The sequence below is a fragment of the Mercurialis annua genome, linkage group LG2 (genome assembly GCF_937616625.2).
Source record: "Mercurialis annua linkage group LG2, ddMerAnnu1.2, whole genome shotgun sequence".
NCBI classification, from domain to species: Eukaryota; Viridiplantae; Streptophyta; class Magnoliopsida; order Malpighiales; family Euphorbiaceae; genus Mercurialis; species Mercurialis annua.
Window position 1 is genome coordinate 1,127,112 of NC_065571.1, and position 26,585 is coordinate 1,153,696.

The window sequence follows — 26,585 nt, forward strand, 5'->3', positions numbered from 1 at the left end:
AAGGTTCTAAAATGGCTGCCTGAACTGTCTCCTTAGATTCTATTGATATTATTATTGTTCTATAAAGTGGAAAAACAGAGAAAATACTTCTTTACCAAAGAGGTTAAAAATAGAACTGTTGATTTAGTTGAAGTTTTTTCACAAGGATTTTGTTAATTAGATACTGGAAAAAGATTACAGGGTTTCAGTTAAAAGTCCATATTTTTATGAAGGAAGCGATAGTGTGCAAGTAGGGGTGTAAACAAGGTGGTTTACTCCCGAGTTATTTGAGATCGACTTGAAAAATTCAGTTCGAGCTACTCGAGTTTCATCTGAGGTGTGTATGATCTTAATTGGTTGAGGAGTATTTTATAGTGAAAATATATTTACATACATTAAATATGATAACTTATCAATAAGTATTTTTATTTTTTATTGAACTCAAGCTTGAGTTCGAGCTTGATCTTTAAAGTTTCAGTCTATTTGAGCTTGAACTTGTATAACACACTCGAGCTCGAGCTTGGACTTGTATAACACACTCGAGCTCGCGCTTGGCATAACTCGGGCTTGCTGAGCTTGTTTACACCCCTATGTGCAAGTCATACTAGTTGGTTTTAGTAGCCAAGTGAATCAACTTTTGTCTCTGCTCATTGTTCTGAACCATCCGAATCTAATTGACAGATACTCTGGATTGTGTATGATGTACAAATTTAGTTTTTGGTTGTTGAGTGTTAAATTCTGCGAGTAAGTTGGAGAGGGCTGTTCCTCCTCATATGTTGGCTGTTCCTCATATGTTGATTGTTGAATTCATTTGCTTTCAGTTTTTTCACCGACTTTTAAGTTCAGGAATTAGATGTGATCATGGGGGTTAACTGCTCCAATCATCTCTCGAGCCATCTTGATAGTGATCTGTATGTATCCACAATTAAGCGACTTGACCGGATTCATTCTTTAAGTTTCCCTGTCAGTATCTGTGCTCATTTTGATTCCACCGTCTCTGATATAGTCTGGTTTTCATATTATCAAGAAAAGAGGTACTAAATTACTAATACATGCCCCTGTGATTAGAATCCAGGAACATTTAAGTTTTTATAGTCATTCCGTCTCACTTGAGCCTTTTATGGTCATAAAAGATGGTGCAAAAAGAACTTGATCGTTAATGCTGTTGAAAAACTCGATTTATTTAAAGTGAAACGTTCTTATAATTAAGCTCTTGCGGTCAAATATTTAACCCTTTATAGCCTAAAACGAGAATAAATTATCCTCTTTTTAAAAATAAAAATAATTATTTTAATCAAATATAATTATTTTGTTAGAATAATAAATTAATAACAGATTTTTAATTTTTTTAATTTTTTTATCTTAATATATAAATAAATTATTATTTTTTATAAATGTTATGCTACTTTTTGTACTTTGTATTTTTTATCTAAAAAACATTGGTTAATGTGGAGATGCGGGGTATCGATCCCCGTACCTCTCGCATGCTAAGCGAGCGCTCTACCATCTGAGCTACATCCCCATTTGTGATTTTTAGTTGTTTGAATTATGTTTATCTATTTTATTAATAAAATATTATATATAGTTAATTTAGTAAAATTATTATTTAAATACACTATGTAAAAAAATTATTGATGTAAATAAATAACATTTATACTAAATTATTAGAATAATAGTTAATCTGAATCTTTTTTTTATCAAATTACACTAAGTATAGAATTTATTGTAATTATTTAATATGATTTTTTATTTAATTACACTATATATATAATTAATTATAATATTTTAATGTAATTAAATAAATAAAATTTATATTAAGATATTATAATAAAATATTAACTTAGTATAGTTAAATAATAAATTAAATTAAGTAATCATAATAAATTTAAAACTTAGTGTAATTAAATAACAAATCATGCTAAGTAATAATAATAAATTGTTTATACTTTTTTAAAATAAAAAATTTTAAGTAACTTTGTAATATTTTGTTTTCCTCCCACAAGCTTTCTTCCCTCCCCAATTATATATAAAAAAACTATGTAATATTTTGTAATAATAAAATAAATTAAAAAAATCAACAAATTAAATTATATTTATTCATATAGGATAATTTTATAATAATTAAAAAAATTATCTTATTTAAAAAATTATTCATTTAAAGTATAAATTTTACTACAATGACTCATCTGTACATTTTATTTTAAATAAAAAAAATTAACAACGTTGACGGTCGAGTTTTTTTTTTACCACTTTTAAATAAGATTTTAGGTGAGATCATGATATCCATAAATACTTGCATCCGAATATAAAAGATTTAAAAGTATTATTTTATGGAGCTTTGATCAAGAAACTTACGGGTACCTTTTGCCAATTATCAAGGGTTTTTTACACAAATCCCTCAAAAGAGGTGCTACCTATTGTTTCTACCTCAAGATTTTGGTTTTGACAGTAATCACTCAAAATAATAAAAAAGTTTACATTAATCTCCCATAACTCAAATTAGATTGAAAATAAGAGAAAATAGGACAATTCTAACCCTCTAAACAAAAACAACGTGTCTTTTCAAACAAACAAACAAAACATCTTCATCTTCTACCTTCATTAAATTGTAGCCATTAAAGCTGAAATAATGAGCTAGAATTTGTTCCGGCGGAAGTGCGACCACCAACCATTGGAGGTCCGGTGACAGTCATTGTTGAAGAATTAGAAAGAAGGGGCACTAACGAAGAATGCTACAAATGGTCGGACTGGTCGCGCTTCGAGTTCCGGCGGTGTCATTATTCGTCGGACTTATAACTAAATGCAAATAGAGACTATGACTATAAGTATGACAAAAAGAAGAATCTGTATGAATTTTAAGTGGCGGTTGTTTTGATATATGGTGGGTTCTTGGGGCAAATTGTGATTCGTAACGTCTAAACATAGTGAGCTGAAATTGGAGAAAGAAATCATATGTACAGGTAGAAGAAGAACAAGGAATGGGTCCATAAGAAATAGATCAGGTTGGGTCAAAGATAATTGGGTAAAATTGTTTTGTTGCAGTGGAATAAAATGAAGGCTACTGAACTTTGGTTGTGCAGGTGTGATTCTAGCAGATTAAGCTTCTCTATAACGGTCTTTTAGCTGCTATTACTCAGCTGCCACTGTTTGTTAAATTTCCCATCCATTTTTCTACTATTTTTTCAGTTAAGTATTTTGAGTAACACTTGGTTGCATCTTGTAATTTATACAAAAGACTAATTAAATTATCTAATTATAACTGATTTCTTTGTTTGTTTTAATTACTCATTGATGTATTAATAGAAAACTTGTGAATTGTTTTAACAAGGCATGTTATATATTTTGGATAATGAAAGTAGTTCCACAACTAATTCTCTCTTATCAAACAACTAAATCCAATAAGCTGGACTAACAAGTTTTATAATTTCTATTGGAGATTTCCATGTATCCAATAGTTAGTTTAGTTCAGATTTTGATAGTGAAATGAAATATAAAATTTAGTAGATTTCATTGTTAAATTTAGTCTCCTGGTTTTCTGCAAATTTATATGATGATCATAATTCTCTTATTGAACAACTATTAATTTAATTAAAATAAATTAATTTAAATTTATAATCAGTTTACTGATAATTTAATTAAGATTGGTTTACATTGAGTTGATATAGGTTCACATCTAGTACACATAAGGTTGATATTTGGTTTTATAGGCTGTCAATACATTTCACTTAAAAGAAATATTCAAATTTGTATATTCACGAAATCTCAAAATTCGTTCTATTTAAAGTGTCATTTAACATTGTAAAGAGTAATATTTTTTTTTATTAATAATTGAATTAAGGTAGTTCAATTGATATATGTTCATATCCGGTTCACATTAGGTTCACATCAGGTTGATTTTCGGTTTTATAGTCTGTCAAATATATTTTACTTAAAAGAGATATTCAATTTGTGATTACACGAAATCTCAAAATTCTCTCTATTTAAATGTCATTTAAGTTTGTAAATAACAGCAAGACAATTTTTATTACAAATTTAATTAAGATAGTTAAGTTGATATAGGTTCACATCCGGTTCACATCAGGTTGATTTTCGGTTTTATAAACTGTCAAATATATTTCACTTAAAAGATATATTCAATTTGTGATTACACTAAATCTCAAAATTCTCTTTATATAAAATGTCATTTAAAATTATAAAGAACAACAAGACTAATTTTATTAAAAATTGAATTAAGATAGTTCAGTTGATATGAGTTCACATTCGGTTCACATTAAGTTGATATGGGTTCACATTCGGTTCACACCAAGTTGATTTTTGGTTTTATAGACTGTCAAATATATTTCACTTAAAAGAGATATTCAACTTGTGACTACACTAAATCTCAAAATTCTCTCTATATAAAATGCATTTAAGATTGTAAAAAGCTGCAAGACAAATTTTATCAAAAATTAAATTAAGATAGTTCAGTTGATATAAGTTCACATATGGTTAACATCAAGTTGATTTTCGGTTTTATATACTGTCACATGCATTTTACACAAATTATACCTAAATATAAAATTAAAAGTAAAAAATAAACCAAAAATAACGAAAAGATATTAGAAAACTAAATATTCAAAATAAATCAAAACAGAAAATTGAATAACTACAGTGTATGGTTCAAAATTCTTGATCCATTCAAAATGAAAATTAACATCATCACAAGACAAACGCAGCAAATTACATTTCTTTGTTAACCAATTGTTGAACAACAGGTGACCAAATTCAATGAGCAAACATGTGACCATCAATAACCAAGCGCAAGAACAACATTTCTCTAAATAAATCAAATCTAATGACCAAGCACAAGAACAACAGATGACCATCGATGCCGCGACAAGGTACTACAATCCAATGGGAAGTTTTAGAATCACCAAAATCAAGTAGCTTCCAACTCCATCTAAACGAACAAACAAAGTATTTACACACACAACAGATCAAACTACAACCTTTGACACACTAAAATTGACATCATCGGCAAGCTCGAGCAGGCTCAGACGAAGCTCCAGTCAAAACCGATCCCAAATTTAAAAAAATTAGTTGCAATGAAATTTTTCAAAAGAAAACTAGATCACCGGCAGTCCGATCACCACTGGTCTGACCGACAACGAATTCACCAACATACCTCCCGCCATTAAGCTCGCCAGAAAACATTTACATGGTTACAGACTCCATGAGAACTCACTAACCAAAAAATTTCTAAATTTGAACCAGAGCACCATTACTAAAATTAAACTCAAAAACCGAGCACATCTCCGAAGATCCTTTTTTGCCGAAAATGAAATTACTGATTCTTATCACTATTAATATTCAGATTCATCGTCTTTGTACCATAAATTTTAAACAAACATAAATTTAGAAAAATAATAGAGTACAGTTATGACGAAATAAAAAAGAAGGAAGTGAGGTGAAATAGGAAGAAGAAGTGGGGGCAAATGATTGAGTAAATAAGGAACACAATAGACTAGGGATAAAATAGTAACAGATCTTAATAAAAGGTAGAGATGAAAAGGGGATTTGAAGAAAAGGGGATTTCTGATTAAAATAAATTTATGAGTCACTAAAGTAAAGTTTTTAGTTTTTGAGGGATTCTGTGACATTTTCTCAATTATCAATTGCACCTTTCTGGTAAAACATTGGATGCTTGTGCATATTTAGGCGAAGCCTTGATAGCGCAGCCCAAATGCAAGCTTAGGAATCTCACATTGTCTGTTACTATTACAGGAAAATTACTTGTTTAGCAGAGGATTTTGCAAGCTGATGTACTAGGGCCGTCCTCTGCAGCCCAATCAAGAATAAGGTCAGAGTAAAATAATTAACATAAGTCCAATAAAAAAATTAAACCAAATCCGGTTCCGTAAAACACAGTTTTCAAAAGAATTTCTCAAAGTCCTACTTAGTTTAGATGTCTTGAACGAATATTGACTATAAAATAATACTTCTAAACTTTTTAAATTCAGATTAATTTATACTAAAGACAGAAAAACCTAAATTTCATTGTAATTTTGTTATTAAAAGTAGAGGCTCCCTTTTCTATTTTTTAAATCTAAATTCAACTGATAATCTGTTAAAAGAAAGTTTACTCATTAATTTAACTACGAAATGTAACATAGCATTGGACCTACATCGCATGATAAATAATTATTCAATTTTTATTTTTAATAATATTATTAGTATGAAATTTGATGATAATTTTGGATTTTTATGAGATTATGATAAAATATATATCACTTTATGTTTTTGAAAAATATCTCAAACCGGCGGATAAATGAATGTTTGTCATATCAGGACATTTCCGATGCTAGTCATCTAAAATTACTCATCAATTTTTAATTTGATGAATTTTCACCAAATTCACCCAATGGGAGTCACCAATTCCTTCACTAAAAATATTATTTATAATCTTTTTTTTTAATTTTTAACATTTTATACACTTTCTCATACCCACAAATCTATTTGTATTTATATTCATCCAAATTCTATATATATATGATTATTTATATTTTAAAATATAAAACAATTTTATTATATAGAACTTAATTTATATTAAAATTACTGAAAAATAAATATTATATTAAACTAACACTATAAAAAGGATAAAATTAGATAATGTAGTGTGCTTTTTATTTTTAGGTTATTATATCGTAAAGTTATTTATGTAATATTTTTTTTATTTTATGTTATTGTCTAGTAAAATTATTTATGTAATATTTTAAACAATTAAGCAAAATTAAGCACAACCAATTGGGATCAACAATGCAAAGATGGTGCATCTAAATTTCTTCAAAAAAGAAGAATGACATTATAAAAATCAAATAACAAAAGTTTACAAGTCTCAAACGATTAAAAATAAGTCTTGAGAGACAAGTCTTAAACAGTAATTTAAAATTTCACATAAAGTAATGAAATCGCTTACTAAAAGCATGTATGATTAAGATGATTAATTTATTAATGATTCTCCTTTCCTAACAATTAATTAAAAAGGAAATCTGTGCTGATTCTGATGATGACTGAAAAAATCATCCAACATCCACATCTTCACAGGATCATCAGTAGCATCGCATCCATTTCCATTCAACTGCGCGAACATTTGTTCAGGCTCCAATCCCAGGAACATCTCAAGGCTACTCAGTTTCATCTCTTTCACCTCATCTTCAGGCGGAGTCATCTCCATGCAGCGTTTCTTCGACGGTGGTTCAGGAAATGGCGGCGGTGCTGGTGGTGGAAAATTCAGCTTAGCCTTGTCGCCGCGAATGCGGGTGGCAGCCTGATCATAGGCACGAGCAGCTTCTTCAGCTGTGGTGAAAGTACCGAGCCAGACTCTAACGCCTTTGTTCGGGTCCCTTATCTCAGCTGCCCATTTCCCCCACGGCCTTTGCCTTATCCCTCGGTAGATATTCTTTCGAACTCTCGGAGCTTTCTTCGTAGCTTCTTTGTCAATCGGCTTCTTTTCAACTTCCTCTAAAAACACGGAAACATAAATTAAAATATAATAGTATAAGCGCTAAAAAAACAATCTATTAGGTTGTAGGTTCAATTCCTCTAAAAAAACAGTTATAAAAAAAAATATCAATAATGACTATGCAACAAAATCAAGAATCTATTAATCAGATAAATATTTATGTTACCGTGGCTCTTGATGAGTTTAAAATCAAAACGGGTAACGAGTTGGTTTTTCTTGGCATTGTCATTAAGATAATCCAAGCTGAAAGAGTCGGTGAAGGGGTCGAGGTTAGACCAGAGATCGTCGGAAAGAAGCCTCCGGCAAGTTCCACGGCAGTGTGGAACGCCGTCGGGATCAGAAAGAATTGCACCACCACACATGTTTCTAAGGAAAAACTGATGATATATAATATATATTTACGTACAAGTAAATAAAGACGGGAAATCAGAGAAAAGAGAACTGGTTTTATATAGCCAACTTTCAAGAAAAATGACTATACTTTTTTGTGGGGTCACAATAATATTTTGTCTGTTTCAGGTAATTCAATCTGACGGTTGAGAGAGAATTAGGTTAAAAAGTCAGGAGATTATGATGAGTATTAAGCGTTGGATTTGTTTAGTGGGGACTACCTAGGATTTTCATGTGACATGTGTGTCTCAATGGGTGTTGATGTGGCGTTTTCTAATTGGGTCAGAAAATTTTGCAGGTTTTTCTTGTATAGCTTTGTGTAACGCACGTCAGACAAAACCGCCTAATAGCCTATAGTTTTCAAGGGTTTCTTCTCTTCTTATACATAAACTAGTACAAAACCCTAGTTGTATTGGTGATTAATCATTTTTAATTAACAGTTATAATAATAGATAATAAATATTTGAATATATAAAGTATTTGTCATTTAATAATTTTATTTGCTTTAAAAATTTATTAAAATAATATTATATTTTAAAATTTCTTAAAATGAGATGAGATTAGAAGAATACAAAAATAAAATTGAGATAAAAAGAAGCAAATATATTAGAAACAGTTTTATGCAGCAATTTTTTTTTTGACCAAGCCTATAACTTTATTAATGTACAACATCATCAGGGGCCATTTTTGGAATCTCTTGTGTTCTATAGTTATACTCCCTCCATTTTAAATTAATAAACAGTGTACAACAAACATCAATATTAAAAAATTAGTTTATTTAGACAAAACGAATTAATTTATATAAAAATACCATACTTGTCCTTATTTATTGTAGGAGAATTTTTTGTCTTTTAATATATTTTTAATGAATTTCACTATAACAAATGAGAGTGTATATAATAATTTATTATTTAAGTAAAAAATGAATGTGTATAATTTGGGACAAAAAATTTAAAAATAATACCTACTATTAATTTAGAACAGAGGGAATACTATCTTTTTAGTCCCTCATAGGAAGACAATCAACAATGGGTTAATAAATTTGAAAGATTCCAATTTGTAAGAAGAAGGAAATATGATTTTTAAAACGTTTTCTCAACTAAAAATTGCTTGAATGAATAACTGCTAAATTTAGATATCATTTAGTAATTAGTTAATTTAGGGGTCTTCTGCATGGCTTAATTGTGTGCTAATTTTCTTTTCTATTTTAATTTAACTAGAATTACAATATTTTTTCTATTAGGCCATGGTTGTCGAGCCATTATATGATTAATTTTCTAAAATTACATTGCATGTTATTATTTTTAATCATTTTAAAAGAGAGAAAACTTTAGCGTTTATAAAAAAAATTATCCACAATTTTAACAGTAAATTGTCCAACACGTATACAATTTGAACTATAATTTTTTGATAATATTGCTGTTTTGCTTATTAACATAATGTGTACTCCATAATATAAAACGAAAAAAAGAAGTTAAATATAGATGTTTTTTGGTTGGTGGATTCTGATTTTGTGACTAATTTACGCAAAATTTTTACATAGTGAATTCCATTAACGCGTCTAATATGCATGTAATTATGATCTACACGTGGGATACATGCGTAATTAAAGTTTAATATTCCTTATGTCAGATGTAACGGACCATAATGAAGTTTATGTTTTAGTATTGTTTAAAATTTTGAAATAAAGTGATTACATAGTTGTAATAATTAATCTCATGCAAAACAGAATATCCATAGTTTAACCTTTATTAATACTCTCTACATATTTTATACTTGTACATTTACCTAATTTTTTTGATTTGTAAGCTAAAGAATATTTAAAGAAAAGGATTTGATGGTGTCAAAATGCAAAACATAATATCATAATTAATCTCATGCAACCGAATATCAAATTTTTCAAAAGATGTAAATTATCTATCATCAATTTAATAAATTCGCTGGAAGTCTATCAAATTTGACGAAATTGATTTAATTATGCATAAATGACAATTAAATATGTGATTTTTTTTAAAAAATAAATAAAAAAAGAATTGTCAATTCAAATGTCACATAGTTTGGATAAATCAATTTTAAAAACTAGATAATTTCCAATGAATTAATCAAATTAGAATAAATTTACAATTTTGACAAAATTTGAATGTACTTTTAAAAAGTCATAATAGCTTAGCTTTTTGCCCTATTAGAACAAAGAAAAATTTGGGCAAGATCCTTAATAAATTAATTAAAAGACTTTTGATCAAGTTAAAAAAATTCAACATGCGCAAAAAAAGATATAAAAGAATTTTTTTATCATTTGTGAATTTTTATTGGTAAAAAATTGGGATAAAAAATTATATACAAATGTATATGCATATATATAAGAGGGGTTATACGAATTTTATCCATTTTCAATATAGATTTGCTTTCTCTGGTCAAATTCCCAATAGTTTTCAGATAATTAACATAATTATACTCACATTGTTTTTAAAAATATGAAGAGTCCTTAACTTTTTAATTATATACACATTTTAAAATATTGAAAGATATAAGTATAATTTATATCTTATTATACAAAAAGGAATGTATAATTGCTAAAATTAACTAGGTAAAGATGTTCTCTTTTAATATATGGTTCATGAGATTTCCTGAATGAGTCTCAACTAACGCATTTAAATCTTTCATACTTAGACTAGTCCCCACTCGAATGGTGTAGAATATCTTTTGCGGGAGACAGACTTTAATTAATTCTAAATTTCAAACGATTGCATACATGAGTACGATACGAACCCGCGACCTTTAAGACCGGCAAACGCCTTATCAACTCGCTACGCCTTGGGGTTACTAAGTAAAGATGTCTAGTAATACTTCTTACTTAAACAAGATACATGCAATTTCGATTTTTAGTATATACACACTATAGGTTATTTTGTTTTAAAGAATACTTAAAATAGACTTTCAAATACTTAATTTTCTAACTTATACGTTTCTTTCGTCACTCAAATAACATGATGACATATACTATTTGTGAATTTAGAAAATCTAGCTTGTATATTTTGAAGAATCTATGAATACCTAATTTTGGAACAATAGTTAATGCATAATTTGGTATTTTACCAGATATCTATTGTTTTATTTAGTGATTTATTGGATACTATTCATAGAACATTAAATTTTGAAATCCAATATTTAATTAAAATCTATTCTGTTTTTCTTGAAGTTATAGTAAGTCAAATCATATCAACATTATTGGAGTTATTCGGGTTTTTAAACTAAAAGCTTAAAAACACGATCGAAATTTCCTTACTGCCAAGACAACAGGAACTTCCGACAATTTGGTATGCGGTAGTCTCGGAGGCTGCCACATTGGATTCTATAATTTCCTATTATTAATTATTAGTTTAGTGAGTATATATTTTTTCTTTCATTAATACACAATCCGAAAGATTAAATATTTTAAATTATATAAACTATAAAATTTGTTGTTAATATATAAGAATTATACCAATAAAGTGATGGAAAAAATAATGTTTTAAAGAGAATTTTTTCATTTTTTTCCACCTCAGCAAATTACACCAATGAAGTCGTGACACCTCAGCACCGTGTATGAATTTGAGAAAAAGTGGTAGTTCGTGCATGAAAATGAGAAAATTTAAACTTCGTGATTAAAATGAGAAAACGTGTAAAGTTGGTGAATTTTTATGACATTAACCTTTTATAATTTATATATATTTTTTTGAAATATATGTTAATTTTAAAAAAAATATTATTAAATAAAAATTATAAGAATTAAACTGATTAACTATTTAATTAATTATGACTAAATTGATTAATAACTCACCAATTAAACAATAATGTACTAATTAATGTATTAATTTGCTCAATGAGAAATTGTAGAGCATTTTGCGGTAACTTCACATGCAAGCTGCCAGAGGAAGTTCTCCTGCACCAGTTGAGGCAGCATAAATTTTTGTCCCCAAAACACCAGATTTTTGGCCTTTCAGGTTATTTAGTTGAAAAGCATTTGAGTTATAGTTACCGTATATCACTACTTTCAACGTTTTTTTTTTCTATTTAAACACAATTTATAAAATGTCTCACCTTACATCTTAATCTTTCCAAAATCTTCATCAATGACCCGTTTTGCATTTTATGTTTTATTTTTTATAAAAACAATGTCGTTTTTGGCCGTGTAAATGACCAAAACGACGTCGTATTGGACATTTAGGCTATATATGTCACATAATGAAAGGTTGAAATATATGGTGTCACTTCACGTTTTGAAGATTGTGTTTAAATCGAAAAAACGCAAAAGGTGATGATACATGGTAACAATAACCCATAGAATTTCAGCATAATTATATGCATTTAAATAAAATTGTTAAACTTTAATGAAAATGTAGAATTTAAATTTATAAACCATAATAAAATTCATATATTTTAAATTTACATCATTTTAATTGAATGTAAAATTAATAATTTTATATAATTTTAAAATAATAAATATTACAATAATCGTTCATACAGTGTCGAACCAACAATTAAAATTAAAAGGGGCAGATTGTAATAGTTTCTTATGTAGGAGTATGAAAAAGACAAAAAAAATCTTTTTTTTTTAATTCGGGAATGAAAGTACTTGTGTGAGGATTTAAACCACGATCCAAAATTTTGCAAGGGGCAAAATGAAATATTTATATAACATGTACAAATTTAAATTAGCCCTCATTGTCAATGTGGCTCCGCCACTGCCTTCATGTATACGCATTAGTGTGTTATTTCTATCATTAGGCATGGATAATTTTTAGCACTTGTGAGAGAAATTAAGTCACAGTATTAATAAAATATCATCAAATGCTTATACCAACTGGATAATAACTCGTTGATGAAAATTGGTGAATTTAGACTCTCCGTCAAGGAGATAAAATTTTAAATAAAAAATATGGCGAATGATAACATCTTATGAATTTTGATAATTAATTTATCTTATCACACAATTAATTTTGTTTAAATTTATAAAATAATTCCCTGAAATTTCTTAAACCAAACGGCACGTTAATATAATATTGTAGAAGATAATGAGTATTTGCGTAACAATACAAAAATAGAACAATAATAAGTAGATATTAAACTTTATAAAAAAATATATTATTGATTTAACAATTTCTGGTTCGCCGCAATGTGCTTCCTTTGGATCAACAGTTTTGTTCTCACTGTTTTGATATTGACACAGGTTTCCATATTGTTGTTTCTTGCCTGTTAGCTTGGAGATTTTGGTCTTCTTTTTTCAATAGAATTGGGGTCTCGGCTTGGTCTTTTCCAGGTGAAATTTCCGACTTTTACCTTCAATGGATGGAGTTAGGAGTTAGCAAATGTGAAGTACAAGAAGCTTTGGGCTACTATTTGGTTTTTTTGTAATTTGGGAGATTTGAAAAGTAAGAAACAAGCAAGTTTTTCGGAATCAATTGACGGATTACAAGGATTTACTTTGGGTTTGTATTAATAAGGGGGTTATTCAGTATAAATATCACAACCCTCATTTTATTTTTGGTAGTAATGATGTATTCCGATGCCTAAATTTCTTTTCGAAATTCTAGATTCCGTTCTTTTTGCCTTCCGCAGCTTGTGAAATAGCTAATATAATTATCATTTATCAAAAAAAAATATTATTGATTTATATGTTAATGAATTTATTTTGAATATACTATCATATAATCAAATTAAAAAATGAACTCCATGAAAATGATGGCAAATGATTGTTCAAACTCAATGTATAGAGGTAAAAATAATAATAATAATAATTAGAGTAATGTGATTTAATCCAATATCTTTAGAAATATCACTAGCTATATATTAACAGAACAAGTCTGAGTAAGACTGAACGATCTGGATTGACTAACAAAAATGATACTCCATGTCAACCATCGATGTAAAATCATCAACAGACAATAAAGCATATTACTGTTCACACTTCACATTACATAAAATTATGAGAGCTTAAAATTTGAAAATGATGACTGCATGTTTATTACAAAAAAAAAAATAACACAAAATGATACATCAGCTGAACTCCTCACAAAAGTACATACTGCAATAGAATGCCAAAATTCAAAGCCATTTTTCAGTTTCAAACAATGATTACTCTCTATCACAATCAACAAAAATGTAATTTAATACATCATATACGAATTCCCCGCATTTTTAATGGAAGGGGAAAGGTATCAACGGAAACGAAAAAAGCTACAAGTACAGGCGTGGTCGCAGAATCTCACGAGTCTATCATTTTAGTTAAGCGATGAACAGTACTCCTTGCAACCCGATTAGTAGGATCAATCCTCAGAACTGTCCTCAGGTCTTCTGCCCCAAGTTTGTACTTCTCCATACTTTCATACAGGAGTGCACGTTGTACAAGAACCGAAACATTTGCATCATCATCTTCGAGCACCTGCGTGACATGAAGTAGACTATAAATTTTCTATTCCAGTAAGATAGATATTTGAGGAAAATAAAAAGACGGGATTAGTACGAACAAGGTACTGATTCGTAGAATTTTGCATTATCCACAGATTGAGTAGCATCTCAGTAATGAACTGACTAGGGAAACCTAACATAGCTACCCGGTCAACCCTAGCTGAAAATGACGAGTAGTATGCAACCATTAAGTAGATAAGGCGAGTAAGGGTATTAGCAAACCCTACACAAAACACAAAATGGGTATTCGACTAATATTTTTATGTTATTGCAATTCCAAATAAATATACAAAATACATCCTTTTACATATAAAAATTATGGAAAAATAACAGAAAAAGTTTAAGTTGTATCTAACTTTATGAATTTTATTTTCATAGAAATAAGTAGTTATTACTCGACCATTAAATATATAAGGTGAGTAAGGGCATTAGCAAACCCTATACAAAACACGATTTGGGCATTCGACTATTGCTTCTATATTATTGCAATTCTAAATAAGTACATAAAAATACATCCTTCCACATATAAAAATTATAGAAAAATAACAGAAAAAGTTTAAGTTGTATATAACTTTATGAATTTTATTTACATAGAAATAAGTAGTTATTACCCGACCCTACTCGCCTCAAGCCCGAACCTAAGCCTAGATGACTTTCCACAAAATGGATAGAACAAGAGCATCTCAAAACTCACTCCAAACCCTATCCTTTGCTATCCTTAATTCTGACTTTTAAATGGCCAATATTCTTTTAGATTTATCTGGTCAGCAATTAGTTAGTTGTTCAAGTAGGATATATGCATATGTCAGTCTCTCTAATACGTTCATGAAGGTCCAAGCAGAAAATGTCATAGTCCAAATCAAGACGAGTAAAGTTTCAGCAATTAACTTGAAAAGATTAGCACATAGACCATAGTCATCATACAACCAGTCTGTCAAGCTACTTAATCACTACCATGGATACTTTTCGATTGATCTAAATGTGAATAGCAGACCTTTAATTTTCAAATTATCCAAAAAATAAAAGTAATTCTAATGCAAGTGTGTCCCACAACATACTAAACAATTAACCTACATTTGCAGCTTTATAGAAACATTCAACAAAAAATTCAAATTCAGAACAATAATAAGATAACTAGCATGAGCAGAAAGGCGAAACCGATGATTATACCTTGGTACAATCGGCCACTGCCTTCTTATATTCTCCAACTTCCTTATAACATGAAGCCCTGCAAGACAGAACCTCCGCAGTGGAAGCGCTACTACCGCTTTTCTCAAAAAGTACTACAGCCCAAGACAACCACTTGATAGCATCTGCATATTGTCCCTGCTTTTGATTATCCACGCCCTTATTCTTCGCTGCAGAAGCTGTGACCCCAGCGGGAGGAGGTGGAAGCCCTTCTAGCTCTGTGGTGCTACCACCCACATCATCCACAACACCTCCTCCAAAGTCTGAATCCACTCCCCAATCATCAAGTTCCGAGAACTGCTTCCCGCCTAATCCTCCAGATGCTATTGTAGGAGCTGCCGAGGAAGAGGGAAATAATATATCAAACGAATCCACACTAGCAGTTTGAACAGGAGTCTGCTTCTGAGAAGCAAAATCCATTTTAGGCATCCCAAAATCACCAATGTTGGAACTGGCATTTGATCCCATAAACTCAAAACTGTTTGCACCAAAACCACTCGACGGGGCTGCCGCGGCACTCGATTTCGTAGCATTTTGAAAAACGCCAAATCCATCATTCTCGCTAGAACTCGTCTTGGCACTACTTTTACCAACAGAATTAAGACTACCCGACTGCTGTTTCGATCCAAAATCAACCAAAGAACCAAATGGATCCCCATTTCCACCACTCATTCCTCCTCCAACTCGACTTGCGCTCATCGTATTTTTCATCGACGGGCCGCCGATATTAGAACTTCTACTGCTACTAATATTAGCATTACCAATGCCACTACCACTAGCATTAACATTAACATTAACATTTGCAGAATTACCAGTTTTAGGCAATGAATTAGCCAAATTTCCCATTGAATATGAACTATGATTAGATGCAGGTGTAACTTTTTTCAAAGGAACATTATTATTACCTTTATGTCCCTGCCCCAAAGCAGAGCTAACAAGATCCCCAAACAAATTCGGATTCTTCTCGGCAATCCCAATCCCCGAACCCGAACCCGTTGAATTCCAGCTCTTGCCATATATATCACCCACCATAGCGGCGGGTCCATTCAAACCCGATTGAGTAGGAGCCGGTTGATGAGTCCACGAAGGTTTATTCGGTTGCCAAGCTGGCTTTGGTTGCGTAGTTGAGGTTTGATTCATTTGATTGGGTCGGTTTGAACCGATTCCGAAATCGAAATTGAAATTGTTTAATGACCCAGATGAGCCTTTTCCGTAATTGGAATTCATTTTTTGTTTTCTTGATTAAATTTTTGAAGATCTAAGAGATTAAAATGAAATCAATGCGTACCTGTTTTATAATGAAAATACAAGATTTGAGCAGGTCAAGAGAGTAGATCGGAGAATGTTGAAAAGGGAAGCGGTGGAAATGTGAAATGACGGGATTTTTGGCGGTGGCGGAAGAAAAACGGTCAGGCGATGTGATGGTTAGGACAGGTGGGGAGGCACGTTGAATTGTCCGATTTGTTTATGTTCAGGATGATGAGCACAATTTTGCTAATTTATCAAGGTTATTTTTGGAAAGTGAAGAGTTTGTAGGATTTGGTTATGGCTATTTTAAATTAGGCCCATCAATTTGTGTCCATTTTGTTTGGAAGAAAGGATAAACGCGCTCTCTGAATTTGTGACACGTGGTCATTTAATTCAGTTTTTACTTTTTGAATAATTAACCACAAAACTCTTCATTTTTGTATCAAATTACTCCATAATTGTATTTTTATAACATGCAGAATACAAATCGGAAATGAGAGATGCATAAAAAAATTAGAAAGTTCTCTAATTGTTGAGATAAAATTAAAACCTATTTTTTACAATAAAAATATTAAATTATAGGGTAATCTGACAAAAAAAGAGAGTTTTGAGATTAGTTTTTCAAAAAAGTCAAAATTTAGTTAAATAACTCCGTGTCACAAGTTCAGGGGGCGCGTTGACCCTTTGTTCATTTTATTTGGGTAGAGTGAATAGTGAGCTATTTGTACATTTAGTTTCATTTTAGTTCAGAATGATATAGAACACACTATTTAAGAAAAATTATTGAAAAAACCTAAAAAAAAAGATTCAATATTTGAAAAATATATTTTTTTGAAAAGTTTTTGTTCAACATTTAAAAAGTTTTGCTTTGTATATCCCATATCATAGTATCAGTAATATATCTTAAGAGGTGTCGAGTGCAAAGGCAGAAGGGAGTTTGACTGCAGGATCCACCCGTCGAGCAGGGACGAAAGTCGGCCTTAGTGATCCGACGGTGCCAAGTGGAGCTCTCCGGCGACGACAGAGGAACCAACCCGTCTGCTGTGGCAGGGCGCTTTTTTTTTTTTCACAATAAGACCTGGACGATTATCCATTCTCCTATAAAAAAGAGTGAGGTGCTTATTAGCAGGCCCCTTCCACAACTAAGAAAGTTGAAAATGGGGATAGACCTGAATCCTTCACTTTTTACGGAAGACGGGATAGTACGATAGTATTGGGGGTATTCAATAAAACATAAATACATAAAACTTGAAAAGATTTTCATTATGAAGGCAAAATTTAAAAAAAAATTAACAACGTATTTTTAAAAATTAAGTGATTTTTTAGACAGTTTTATAGATAACCCAAATATTTAATTAATAATACACAATATTGTTCGTTAATTGGCTAATAGATTTAAGAATTAATTTACATAATTATTTTGATATTGATAATATACTTTATTTTCATTCATGGTGTCCTGAAATAGCAAATCATTATTGACTTAGTTAAATTTAATTTCCTCCTATGAGCTCTTTATATTAGAATCTATCCACAACTAAAATTTCATAGAAAAACAATTGGTACTTGGAATTGTCTTGCCAAACTTTAGTGTATTCAAATGTGTAAAACCAAACCAAATTAAATTATTGAACCAATAAATTTGGTTGGGTTCAATTTGAAATTACTAAAACATTTCTATTTTTGATTCCATTTTGAAAGGGAAAAAACTAGAATCCAGCCATTTCAAATCCTGTGCATTGAGAAGCATAATGATGAAATAGTCTATATATATTTTATAATGCCATTACTTGAACCTGTAGAGTAGATGTAAACATGCTGTGAAACATATTAATCATAAACTCCCAATTTTAATGAGAGAAGCAAACATAAATGAAAAAGAAAACAACTAAATGCATAAACGTTTCCAAAGGGTTTGCATTTCATTTCTCTAACAAAATCTCCCATAAAATATGCATGGTTACAGTGAAACTCGACGTGCAATAACCATATCAAAATCCAAGAGAAAAGGAAAACGATTTGATGTTTTAGGTTCTATATTTTGATACTACAAGATGAACTTTTAAGCTAAGGAACTACATACCGACTTCTCATGTAACCGGGTTAGCCTGCCCTGGGTTCGTAGGACCCCCTGCGCTTCCGCCCTGAGCTTGACCATGGGTTGGAGGTTGCGGAAGAGATGGTCCTGCGCTTTGTCTTTGCAATGGTTCTCGCCTCTCAACTTGCATTGACTCGTTGCGCCTGTCATACCTTTGACGAGGCCTATTCCTAGTCTGCTGTCTGTTATTCTGGTTGAAATGATACATAGGCCTGTGAATAACCTTCCCGTCCACAAATAAATCCCCTGGTTCAAACCAAAGAGACCAATAGAAAATGCAAATATTCACATTAGGATTAGGAATCAAATACATAATTCTGCCATTAAATTAGAGCTTATATCATGCAAATACATACCTCCATAATCCTTATTAGGAACATCGAGATATGAATCTGGTAAAACCCATTGAACACCAGGGAGACCTACTCATTCAACAAAATTACAACCATAAAACACTGAAACCCTTAACATGAGATGGATGTTATTCTTATTCAATCCACTATATAGTCAAAAAGAAAGTGCAAGAATTCGATTTCAAGTACATTGACTTCACAAATTCATTCATTCACATGCTAGGTAGCACGAACACTTCATTCAATCAATGTGTCCCGTTTCGGAAACGTTTCAGACACAAAATTTCATCTTTTACTTAAGAAACTTTATAATAATATTGTTTCACCGTCTCCAAGTCCCGTTTACCCGTGTGCGTGTTCGTGCCACCTAGTTCTCATGTTTTAGAAGTTCAGAGTTGTTATGTTTCAATTCTTGAACTATACAAACAGAATAAACATGATTTTGCAAGGAATTGAATTATTGCACAATGATCAATTAATTCCTTCATCAAAACCCGAAACCATAAACCCTAAACGAAAGAACGATTACCTTTAACCTTATAAGAAAGCTCCTCAGATATCAGAGCACCAAAACCAGTATAAGTTTTAGTAGAAACCGAGTAAATCTTCTTCTTTGCCTCTTCCTCACTAAAAAAAAGAACCCAAAAACAATTAAAACAAATCAAAAAACCTAAATTTTAAAGGCTTATCAATAACACTCAATAAACCAACCTGCCCAAAACTGAAGCTAGGGTTTTAACATAAGAATTAATCATCTCCTCTTCACTGGGTTTCGGGTCACTTGCAAATTCCATGACGATAAGCCAGTGTTCGTAGTCACACCCATCGAGCAAAATTGTTTCCTTCGGTGGCCGGTTGGTCCAGTTCGGTGACGGGTCGTTTAATGGCGAGTAACCCGAACGGGATGTTTTGAACCGGGTCGGGTTGGCGATAGAGTTTGGTTGGAGTTGTGGGAGTACGGATTTGTTTAGTAAGGAAAAAATGAATCGTGAATGTGAAGAGGGGGAAATTGACGGTGATAAAGAAGAAGAAGAATTTAGAGTTCGGTTAAGCAGCGACGCTATGCTCCGCCGTGCGGTCAGATACGCCATTTTTGCCTAATTAATCAGATATGTGGACAAATATTAAACCTCGGACATGATTTAACTATATTTCAAATACTTTTCAAAGATTCTGAAAGCTCATATATAAGTTTAATTATATACAAAACCTCTTTTTTCTCTCTAAAAAAACCCTAGCCGCCAAGAGTTTTCTTCTTATTTCTTCTCCGGCTGCCGTCAATGGTTTGATTTTTGTTTTTGACGGTAGCCATCCCTTTATTTATGTTATTTTAATTTGATAGAATATAATAAATAGCGACTCTTTTTCATTTTTTTGATGGATTAAAACCTATCAACGAAGCGCAATTCATTTACCAAGAAGTGAAGATAGATCGAAGATCTTTCATCAATAAAATGGAATCGTTTATGAGCTATATTAGTTTTATTTGTTTTTCATTGTTTGTTTTTTTTCTGAATGTTTTATGTTGTCCTTTCATTATGAAAGGTTTGTTGTCCTTTCTCTGTGAAAGGTTTGTTGTCTCCTTTTTATGTAGGAGTTTGCTGTCTCTTTTTTATGAAGGAGTTATCAAGTGGTGATTGAATGGAATGCTCTGAGTTTGTGGGTGATTGGATAAGTTTTGATCGACGAGTGATCGAAGTCTGCACTTATTTAGCGAAACAGTTAATAATTTATTTTTATTTTCGTAAGTAAGATCTGCGAATCAGGCAGCATGTTGTCTGTTCCATGTCAGGTCATCGGATTTAGTTTTCGAATTATTCCGAATTTCTTACAAATGTAACTGTTTCATATTCGATTTAATGAGATTTGATGATTTCAAAAAAAAAAATCAGATATGTGGACAGTGAACTGGTAATTATGCTGCCTTATACTTTGGGTTTTATTTTTTGTGGAAAAATACATATTTATATCCTCAAACTTTAGTCATTAAAACATTTATACACTTAAATTTAGATGATGATCATTTTAGCATTTACATTTAATGTTTTTTTAATGTTCATGCACTTGCATCATGAGAGAGAGTTACTTGCTTGGACAAAAGTCGATTAGCTTCATAAACTTAAAAACGTATAAATTTGATTAAATTAATCTAAACATTTTATTTTTTTAAATATATTAATTTAGCATATAATTAGTTACTGTTTAAATAAAAGTTTAAATTAATTTGTTAAAAAATTATATTCAACAACTATATATAGTTCGCTTATAAATTTTAAGGGTCTAATAATATTTTTTTTTCTTGATAAATATGAGGAAGTCGCTAGGACAAAAAGTGTTTAACCGTAAAGCAATTTTAAGTGTTAAAAATGGTTATTACTGAAGTTTAAGAGTGCAAGTGACCAAAGGTTTAAAGTTTAGGATTAGGAGTATAAATATGCAATTGGCTTATTTTTAAATTCGGAGAGTAGAAAGTTTTATTTTTTTAAAACGTCAATTTTTTTAATTAAAATAAATAGTTAAACAGACTAGTATTTTTAAATTTAATTGTTATAATTATTTAATCAAAACATTTTTAATTTAAAGATTAAATAGATAAAGGTAATAAAATAAATAATAAATGAAGCAAACCTATTTACCATAAGCAAAAGGTTACTTTTGAAATTTATTTTTAAACAAATTCAGTATTCAGAAAATTAGAAATATTGTAACTTGATGTGAATAATCAACTTTGTTTAATTATTATTTAATTTTTTAGAACTAATTTTTTTAGTTAATTTTTTTATTTAAATTTAATTATTTATTTATTAAAACATTAAAATTGATCCAGATTATTTCAGAGTTGAGTCCTATATTTTATAAGATTAAGATATATAAAAAGAATCAAGTAAATATTAATTCTTAATAAATATTTTATTAATCTACTTATTCCAATTAAACAAGTTGTAAGGAGTACAATAAATAGAAAATTAAGATATATAAAAAAGGAGCCCAAAGTAAAAACTAGTTCTTCCATAACATAATCAATCTGCATAATAGATAACCAATCTGTTTTTATTTTTATTAACTGAGTAAACTGATCTTATTAATTAGGCATACAAATACATCCGTCGATCGAATTTTGGTAATTAATTTCTCGTGCATTATTATAATTAGTTTTTTATTTTTTGATAAAATGTAAGAAATTAGTCTTTTTGATTTCTCAAATTAACTCCTAAGAAATTGTCTAGAAAAGAAGAGCATTACTGATACACTAATTAGAGCCTTTCTTTGGCTATAATCGTCAAATAATTAAAGCTAATACTGATGCGAAAATTATACTATTATTTTTTCTACCAATTATTTTGTCTTTGAACCCAAAACTGCGCACATCAGATTTAAGTAACAATATTTAGGCATTGAATTGAAGCTTTATCAACTGTAATAACTGTAATTCCGTAAACTTCGGACCCGTCGTGTTGTAATACTGATACATATGAGCAGAGATCGTAATTTTTTATCTGCAAGGTGGTGGAAATTGCGTTCCAGCATAGCTTACTTTTGCATTTGTACATGAAGATGAGAAACCTAGTTTTTTACCACCAATGTACTTTAGGTTAATGTTTGACAATTGAACCCTGTCGCAAGGAACCTGTTTGCTGCATTGAAGATCCACTCCGACTTCCGAATTTGTCGTTCCCCTTATGTTCGTATATCTAACATCGCTAATCTTTACCCTCGACGGCTGCAAAATTACGAAACAATGTGCTTTTTAGTTGTTGGAAATGAAATGCTGAAATGAGGAACTCGATGAGTTAAAAATAGGAAAACTAACCGAGCCTTTAGATCCGTAGGATTGATCGATGATGATGGGATGTCGAACATTGTCCATGACGATGTCTTGGAAAATCAAGGATGAAGCTTGGCTTGGAGGCGATCCTCCCCATGTTTTGATTCTAATTCCATTGTCTGTGTTCCTCAATGTGCAATTTGATACGATCACACCTCTCACATCTTTCTCATTTTGATACTTTCCGAGGCTTCCAATACTGCTCATTAAACACAATAATTTGATTAATTAAAACCGGATTGAAGTTTTATTTGGTTACTGAACTCCAACCTTTATAAAAATATTATTATCGATTTATTTATCATATTTTGGTAATCAATAAGAGGTTATTGTAGAAATTCATGTCAAAAACTATTTTGGATAACATACAAATTTTCATTGCCATATAAGTAGTTTTTGACGGGAATTGCTATAATAATCTTCCGTAGTATAAAATAAAAGTTTAATTATCGAAATATAACGATTGAGGAATAATGATATTTGAATAACTGCATAAATATCTAATCCGCAATGTTGTAACATTTCTCATCGAAAATACGAAGATTAAATTCGGAATGCTACCTGATGCCATGTCCGGGGCCACAAAGGACTTTCTTGATAGTGATATCGGTACTTCCTTGAATCATGCCGACGCAATCGTCGCCGGTAGCAATGACACTTCGAACAATTTTGACTTTATTGGATTGACTGATGTGAATACCATCGGTGTTGGGACTATCTCCGGGAGCATTCAGATGGAGATTCCTAGCTATGATATTCTGGCTCAGAACAATACCAATGTGGAACCCCATTGGATTCACAGATTTGATTTGTCTTATGATTCCATTTGACACATGTAAGAATTTAATATTCTGCACCACCACACAAAAACAAATTTTTTATTTACAACCATTAATGAAATACACATATTATATAGAGAAAAGAATTATTTATGCCCCTAATATTTGACTTTAAGATCAAATAATTAGTCTTCAATATCCAGAAAGGTTCAGTTATGCACATAACGTCTTAAAAAATGAATAACCATGCCCCAATTTTGATGTATAAATAAAATGTTGGGAGCCTAATTATTCACTTTTAAGATTTTGGAGTATTATTTAAATATTTCCGGACGTTGAAAACTTATTTAATTATTGAGTAAAACTTTAGGGGTATAAATAATTTTTTTTCCTATTATATATTCATTTAAACCACAAAGGAGTAGTTGCTTACTGCTGGGAAACTTCCGCCGCCGCCGCTGTTATATTTCCAAACATTTTGGCCTTGGCCGTCAATAACGCCGGTTCCGGTGAGTAATAAGCCGTTTACATTTTCAAATGATATCCAAAAATCTTCTGCATAATTACTCATATCCGATACGGCTTTTAGAGTTCCTAAGATTTGAACAACCGGAGATGGATTTTTGCATGGTCCTTGAAATACAATGGCCGATGCTAAGAACACTCCTCTTGGAACCACTAGCCTTGCTTTTGCACCCCAGTTGCATGTAGCCTTCCATGCCTGAATAAATGCCTGAAAACAAACAAAACCATTATTATTACCACCTCTGAGATTATATTAAGTGGCACGAATATGAAAAAACGAGACACTTGTACATGTACATGAAGAAAGTGTTATTCTTAAAAAAAAAATTGTTAAAATTAAAGTTTCGAATCGAAACGCTAAATTTCCGACATGTTTCCGTAGCTTAAAACGTTGATTGAATTTTTTTTTTGTGTTACTTAGATTATTTATTTATTTATTTTAAATTTTATCAATCCAATTTTGTATTTTTTTTAGTGTTTTCAAATAACTCGTTAAAACATACATCCCACAATATTATATATGAGTCATGTTTGATAAATTTTATTCATATAGACATTATATATATTAAATTGGTTACGTTCAAAACAATAATAGACCGAATTTATAAAGTTTAAAAAAAGTATATACATGCAAACTAATAATCGCTGTTGATAGATAAATTCATTTAACAAAAAAAAATAGTAAATTTTTTAAAATCTAAAAAAGTATTTTATTTTTTGGCAAATGCCATTGTACTTGCTAGGATAGTCTTACCAATGCATTATCCTTTCTACCATCTGCTTTTGCACCAAACCGTAACACATTAAAGATCTTTTCATTAGCATTTCTCCGACCACCCCCACGAGGCGGACCGCGTCGAACGGCACGGTGAAGACCCAAGCCCTTAGCCTCGGAGTCGACCGCAACTAATATCAAGAGAAGAATGGCATTTGCCAGTAGTTTCATAGATAAGGCCATTGCCATTCTTCTTCCTCTCGAATCCAATTTTAAAACCCTTTTTTTCTTAAATATTTTATTTTAAAACATAAAAGTAAATCGCCCCGAAAACGAGGCTTGATTATACATACAATACAATGAAATGAGTGAAAATTCTCTTTTCATGCCTCTTTCTTTATACCCTGTTTTTAGGTAAACACAAACGGTTTAGGGTTAAATGCTATACATAGAATGTCGCTTATATTTCATAGATATTTTTGGGGTTAGCTGTTTGTTTGGTTAAATATTTTTGCTATAATTAAGATTTTTAGGTTCCGAGGATTTAGGAGTAAGAGTCTTTGGGTTGTCTTCGTCATTGTCTGCTACTTAATCTGTTTGTTTTAGCTCTCATTTCAGGCCACCAATTTAGTACCAGATTTTCACTTAACTTTCTTTGCAAGAAACAGGAATTTTACCCTTTTGCATGCCTGTTTTAGAGGAAGGGTTCAATTTCTTGCTAACTTTCACTATGTAACTGATCAACGTTTTTCCTATTCTTGTAAGGTTTGTTGTTAACTAAGTTGTAACTGTGCAACGTTATATTACATACCTAAATATACCCAAAAAGAAGCCGTACAGTTAGTAGTCCAATGCTTGAGTTTGTGTATGTACTTGGTCTTGCGAGACTATCACAAGATGAAAATTGACAAAGTAAAGATAGGATCTTGTATTTAATGTTCTTTTCTTGCAAAGTTGAGCCTATTTTTTTTATCATTGTAATACTCCATGATCACCATCCCTTCCCACTATAATAACATACCATAATATTTATTAAAATTAGAGCAAATGACTCTAAGACACACCATATATATTACTCCCTCCGTTACAATAGAGTTATCCACTTTGAGAAATTCTTTTGTCCCAAAATTTTTGTCCACTTTCAAAAAATAACTAAATTTTACACTCAATTTTTCTATATTGCCCCTATTTAAAATCCACTAATAAATAAAGTGAAAGTAAATTGCATGTGGAATCTATATTAAATAGGGGTATCATAAGAAAAGTAAGTAAAAATTTTATAAAACCTATACACAATAATTATTTTTCTTAAACTGTGTGATAAAGGTAAAGTGGACAACTCTATTGGGACGGAGGGAGTATAATTTACATTTTGATACCTCTTAAAATTAGAGCAAATTATTTATTATATTTTGAACAAATTACGTAACAATTTTATGCTCTTTTTTGTTTCAAAATCCTACTTAATGGTCTCTTACTTTTAATTTTGTTAACTATTATACCTGTCTGTTAATTTCATCACTTACTTTTAAATGA

The 26,585-nt window shown here is 30.7% G+C and overlaps 4 protein-coding genes and 1 non-coding gene across 5 annotated transcripts; all 5 read right to left on the reverse strand.

The window, feature by feature from the left end:
* Positions 1 to 1,428: 1,428 nt before the first annotated feature.
* TRNAA-AGC (transfer RNA alanine (anticodon AGC)) lies at positions 1,429 to 1,501 on the reverse strand. The gene has a single exon. It is a non-coding gene; the product is annotated as a tRNA-Ala (tRNA).
* Positions 1,502 to 6,914: 5,413 nt separating this feature from the next.
* Positions 6,915 to 7,872, reverse strand: LOC126670290 (ethylene-responsive transcription factor RAP2-3). Its single transcript, XM_050363985.1, has 2 exons — positions 7,647 to 7,872; positions 6,915 to 7,479 (listed from the first exon to the last, which is right to left on the reverse strand). Exons 1-2 carry the CDS (start codon positions 7,840 to 7,842, stop codon positions 6,995 to 6,997), a joined length of 681 nt encoding a protein of 226 aa, XP_050219942.1. The 5' UTR covers positions 7,843 to 7,872; the 3' UTR covers positions 6,915 to 6,994.
* A 5,951-nt stretch (positions 7,873 to 13,823) lies between these two features.
* On the reverse strand, positions 13,824 to 17,008 carry LOC126669638 (uncharacterized). The gene is made up of 2 exons (XM_050363159.2): positions 15,488 to 17,008; positions 13,824 to 14,291 (listed from the first exon to the last, which is right to left on the reverse strand). The coding sequence occupies exons 1-2, from the start codon at positions 16,730 to 16,732 to the stop codon at positions 14,115 to 14,117; spliced, it is 1,422 nt and encodes a 473-aa protein (XP_050219116.1). The 5' UTR covers positions 16,733 to 17,008; the 3' UTR covers positions 13,824 to 14,114.
* Positions 17,009 to 18,656: 1,648 nt separating this feature from the next.
* Positions 18,657 to 20,318, reverse strand: LOC126670698 (multiple organellar RNA editing factor 3, mitochondrial). Its single transcript, XM_050364507.2, has 4 exons — positions 19,916 to 20,318; positions 19,734 to 19,831; positions 19,208 to 19,273; positions 18,657 to 19,097 (listed from the first exon to the last, which is right to left on the reverse strand). The coding sequence occupies exons 1-4, from the start codon at positions 20,293 to 20,295 to the stop codon at positions 18,844 to 18,846; spliced, it is 798 nt and encodes a 265-aa protein (XP_050220464.1). The 5' UTR covers positions 20,296 to 20,318; the 3' UTR covers positions 18,657 to 18,843.
* A 2,286-nt stretch (positions 20,319 to 22,604) lies between these two features.
* On the reverse strand, positions 22,605 to 25,462 carry LOC126667162 (exopolygalacturonase clone GBGE184-like). The gene is made up of 5 exons (XM_050360129.2): positions 25,089 to 25,462; positions 24,243 to 24,542; positions 23,592 to 23,881; positions 23,016 to 23,229; positions 22,605 to 22,925 (listed from the first exon to the last, which is right to left on the reverse strand). The coding sequence occupies exons 1-5, from the start codon at positions 25,296 to 25,298 to the stop codon at positions 22,698 to 22,700; spliced, it is 1,242 nt and encodes a 413-aa protein (XP_050216086.1). The 5' UTR covers positions 25,299 to 25,462; the 3' UTR covers positions 22,605 to 22,697.
* Positions 25,463 to 26,585: the final 1,123 nt, after the last annotated feature.

What these genes read in the sequence shown, in the direction of transcription:
- LOC126667162 (XM_050360129.2), bottom strand. Translation starts at nt 25,298, where the DNA reads ATGGCAATGGCCTTATCTATGAAACTACTGGCAAATGCCATTCTTCTC. An exon ending in GTAGAAAGGATAATGCATTG is followed by an intron (nt 24,543 to 25,088) that starts GTAAGACTATCC and finishes GTTTGTTTTCAG; the next exon opens with GCATTTATTCAGGCATGGAA. An exon ending in GCGGCGGAAGTTTCCCAGCA is followed by an intron (nt 23,882 to 24,242) that starts GTAAGCAACTAC and finishes GTGGTGGTGCAG; the next exon opens with AATATTAAATTCTTACATGT.
- LOC126669638 (XM_050363159.2), bottom strand. Translation starts at nt 16,732, where the DNA reads ATGAATTCCAATTACGGAAAAGGCTCATCTGGGTCATTAAACAATTTC. An exon ending in CAGTGGCCGATTGTACCAAG is followed by an intron (nt 14,292 to 15,487) that starts GTATAATCATCG and finishes CATGTCACGCAG; the next exon opens with GTGCTCGAAGATGATGATGC.
- LOC126670698 (XM_050364507.2), bottom strand. Translation starts at nt 20,295, where the DNA reads ATGGCGTATCTGACCGCACGGCGGAGCATAGCGTCGCTGCTTAACCGA. An exon ending in CTAGCTTCAGTTTTGGGCAG is followed by an intron (nt 19,832 to 19,915) that starts GTTGGTTTATTG and finishes TCTTTTTTTTAG; the next exon opens with TGAGGAAGAGGCAAAGAAGA. An exon ending in TCCTAATAAGGATTATGGAG is followed by an intron (nt 19,098 to 19,207) that starts GTATGTATTTGC and finishes GGTTTGAACCAG; the next exon opens with GGGATTTATTTGTGGACGGG.
- LOC126670290 (XM_050363985.1), bottom strand. Translation starts at nt 7,842, where the DNA reads ATGTGTGGTGGTGCAATTCTTTCTGATCCCGACGGCGTTCCACACTGC. An exon ending in TAAACTCATCAAGAGCCACG is followed by an intron (nt 7,480 to 7,646) that starts GTAACATAAATA and finishes CCGTGTTTTTAG; the next exon opens with AGGAAGTTGAAAAGAAGCCG.